This window comes from Grus americana, chromosome 4 (assembly GCF_028858705.1).
Source record: "Grus americana isolate bGruAme1 chromosome 4, bGruAme1.mat, whole genome shotgun sequence".
In the NCBI taxonomy this organism is placed as follows: Eukaryota; Metazoa; Chordata; class Aves; order Gruiformes; family Gruidae; genus Grus; species Grus americana.
Window position 1 is genome coordinate 35,123,891 of NC_072855.1, and position 3,610 is coordinate 35,127,500.

The 3,610-nt window shown below is 47.8% G+C and overlaps 1 protein-coding gene across 1 annotated transcript in view; it reads right to left on the reverse strand.

The window, feature by feature from the left end:
• Window positions 1-1,130: 1,130 nt before the first annotated feature.
• Window positions 1,131-3,610, reverse strand: part of LOC129206265 (cytochrome P450 4V2) — a 16,781-nt gene continuing 14,301 nt past the window's right edge. Inside the window, 1 exon segment of the mRNA XM_054825186.1 lies at window positions 1,131-1,461. Within this exon segment, the coding sequence (XP_054681161.1) occupies window positions 1,286-1,461 (176 nt within the window). The 3' untranslated portion in view covers window positions 1,131-1,285.

Here is a 3,610-nt window from a genome sequence, read left to right on the forward strand (position 1 = left end):
CATGGATTCGATGGATGGACCACTCGGTGGATAATGAATTGGCTGGATGGTCGCACTCAAAGAGTTGTGGTCAACAGCTTGATGTCCAAGTGGAGAACGGTGACGAGTGATGTTCTTCAGGGGTTGGTACTGGGATCGGCACGGTTCAACATATTTGTCAGCAACATGGACAATGGGATGGAGTGCACCATTAGCAAGTTTGCCAATGACACCAAGCTGTGTGGTGCGGTCGACATGCTGGAGGGAAGGGATGCCATCCAGAGGGACCTTGACAGGCTGGAGAGGTGGGCCTGTGCGAACCACATGAAGTTCAACAAGACCAAGTGCAAGGTCCTGCACGTGGGTTGGCGCAATCCCAAGCACAGCTATAGGCTGGGCAAGGAATGGATTGAGAGCAGCCCCAAGGAGAAGGACTTGGGGGTATTGATTGATGAGAAGCTCAACATGAGCCGGCAATGTGCGCTTGAAACCCAGAAAGCCAACCCTGTCCTGGGCTGCATCAAAAGAAGTGTGACCAGCAGGTCAAGGGAGGTGATCCTACCCCTCTACTCTGCTCTTGTGAGACCCCACCTGGAGTACTGCGTCCAGCTCTGGGGGCCCCAGTACAGGAGAGACATGGAGCTGTTGGAGAGAGTCCAGAGGAGGCCATGAAGCTGATCAGAGGGCTGGAGCACCTCTCCTGTGAGGACAGGCTGAGAGAGTTGGGGTTGTTCAGCCTGGAGAAAAGAAGGCTCTGGGGAGATCTAATTGCAGCCTTCCATTACCTGAAGGGGCCTACAGGAAAGATGGTGAGGGACTGTTTACAAGGGCATGTAGTGACAGGACAAGGGGTAATGGGTTCAAGCTGAAGGAGGGTCGATTTAGATTAGATATTAGAAATAAATTCTTTACTGTTAGAGTGGTGAGGTACTGGAACAGGTTGCCCAGAGAGGCTGTGGAGGCCCCATCCCTGGAAGTGTTGAAGACCAGGTTGGATGAGGCTTTGGGCAATGCGATCTAGTGGAGGGTGTCCCTGCCCATGGCAGGGGGGTTGGAACTAGATGATCTTTGAGGTCCCTTCCAACCCTAACCATTCTATGATTCTGTGATTGTATGATTCTAAGTTCACATGTACCAGAAAAGTAGAGCAATTTAGAGCTATTAAAACATCATCTTTAATGAAGCAATCAGTAACTACTTTAGTTTCAACAAATTGCTAGACTGTCATAAAAATATCTAATTTAAAAATATATCTCAGTCTAAATAGTTTGGAAGTCTCTAGAAAAATAAAATCTTGAATTTCCTTTCATTCTGATCCAGCATTTGGCCTCCTCTTCAGCTTAATCCAGATGCCATTATTTGGACGGAGAATCAGTTCTCCACTTATACGAAGCTCTTCTGGCTTTTGACATGACTCCACCCAAAAGCGCCGCAGGATGAGGGCTAGAAGAGTTTTTTCCTCCATTTGTGCAAAGCGCTGACCTACGAGTTACAGGGCAGCAAAAAAAGAAGAAAGATGTTATTGTCAGGTGGCATCAACAGTCACTGCATTTGCATGCTCACAGTAATACCCCTAGGAACACAGGACAGCAAGGACTGTGCATCTGCCTTGAGAACAGAACTAGCTTCAGGCCAAAGTCGAGGTCACATAGATACTACTGAAACCAGCACTTTTCTCTGTGTGACAACTCTGGCCTTCCTGGGACAATCCACAGCATGTCCTCCTTCCCACAGTACGCACAACTCAAACGGCAAAGAGAGAACAGTCAACACTACATGGAACTAATACAAAACACAGCCTTGTCATGTCTCTTGGATGGACTAGGCAGGGGGGAATGGATGACAGAACAGGAGAAGATGCAGCACAGAGACTGCGAGAAGAGACAAATCCCACTGTTCCATGTATGCAAAGAGGAGCAAAGGAGATACAATTGCAACAGAATGACAGCCCTTCAATGAACATCAAGCATCACACCCAGTGATGATTTGGTAGCACAGCGGGCAAAGTGCCGATTACATTTCAGAGAAAGGTGGAGGGGGAAAGAGGAGAACAGAGAAATATGAGGGAAACCAAACCCACAATCCAAGCAGTTCACTCAAACTAAACTGAAAATGGAATAGGACACAAAACTCAGTGCTCAAAACTTAGTCCGTGCTCCCTTCTGTTTAATATGCACATATAGATGTCTGTATACATGTACAGAGTGATGTATTTCTGCAATGATATCAATGAACCACCTCTGCTGCACATGTTCCTGTACACCCAAGAACTAGCTAGACATGTAATATTAAATTAGATTCCTCTTTGGAACATGGGAAGACATAGTCTGCTGTTCTTATGGGAAGGACACCCATTCCCAATGAGACAAATTGAAAACAAACAAAATCAACCCCACCCCCTAAAAAGAAAACACACAAACCCAAAAACCTAGAAGCAGTTGTATTTCCTGTTCTTGTAAATGGCATGACAATTGCTGAATGTTCCCCATCTGCAGATGAGATCAGTGCAGGGAACAGTCTTTTCTACAACAAACAACAATGCCTCTACTCTGAGCACAGATAAACACCAAGTGTCTCAGTAGCACCTGATGAGCTAACAAGTTCTGGGATGACAGTGAAAACACCACAGCAACAATGGTGTCAGAAATAGGGAAAAAAATACATGAGTTGCAGACTGCATGTTTGGGACACCTAGCTGAGATCATAAGCTAGACAGATGAGGTGTTTCCAGAGCAAAACAACTGCAGGACATTTGCCTTCTTTCACTCTGTCTTGCGGACACTGAGTATCAGAAATTTGAAAGCAATCCTGTCCTTGAGGGTAGGAAGGCTCTACAGAGGGGTCTGGACAGGCTGGATTGATGGGCCGAGGCCAACTGTATGAGGTTCAACAAGGCTCAGTGTCAGGTCCGGCACTTGGGTCACAACAACCCCATGCAATGCTACAGGCTGGGAGCGGCTGGAAAGCTGCCCAGTGGAAAAGGACCTGGGGGCGCTGGTCAACAGCTGGCTGAGTATGAGCCAGCAGTGTGCTTGCCCAGGTGGCTAACAAGGCCAACAGCATCCTGGCTTGTATCAGGAATAGTGTGGCTGGCAGGACTAGGGAAGTGATTGTGCCCCTGTATTCAGCACTGGTGAGGCTGCACCTCGAGTGCTGTGTTCAGTTTTGGGCCCCTCGCTACAAGAAAGACACTGAGGTGCTGGAGTGTGTCCAGAGAAGGGCAATGAAGCTGGTGAAGGCTCTAGAGCACAAGTCTTATGGGGAACAGCTGAGGGAACTGGGGTTGTTTAGCCTGGAGAAGAGGAGGCTGAGGGGAGACCTTATCGCTCTCTACAGCTACCTGAAAGGAGGTTGTAGCCAGGTGGGTGTTGGTCTCTTCTCCCAAGTAACAAGCGATAGGAGAAGAGGAAACTGCCTCAAGTTACACCAGGGGAGGTTTAGATTGGATATTAGGGAAAATTACTTCACCAAAAGGGTTGTGTGAAGCACTGGAACAGGCTACCCAGGGAAGTGGTTGAGTTGCCGTGTCCCTGGAGGTATTTAAAAGACGTGTAGATGTGGTGCCTAGGGATGTGGTTTATGGTTGGACTTGGCAGTGCTAGGTTAACAGTTGGACTCGATGATCTTAAAG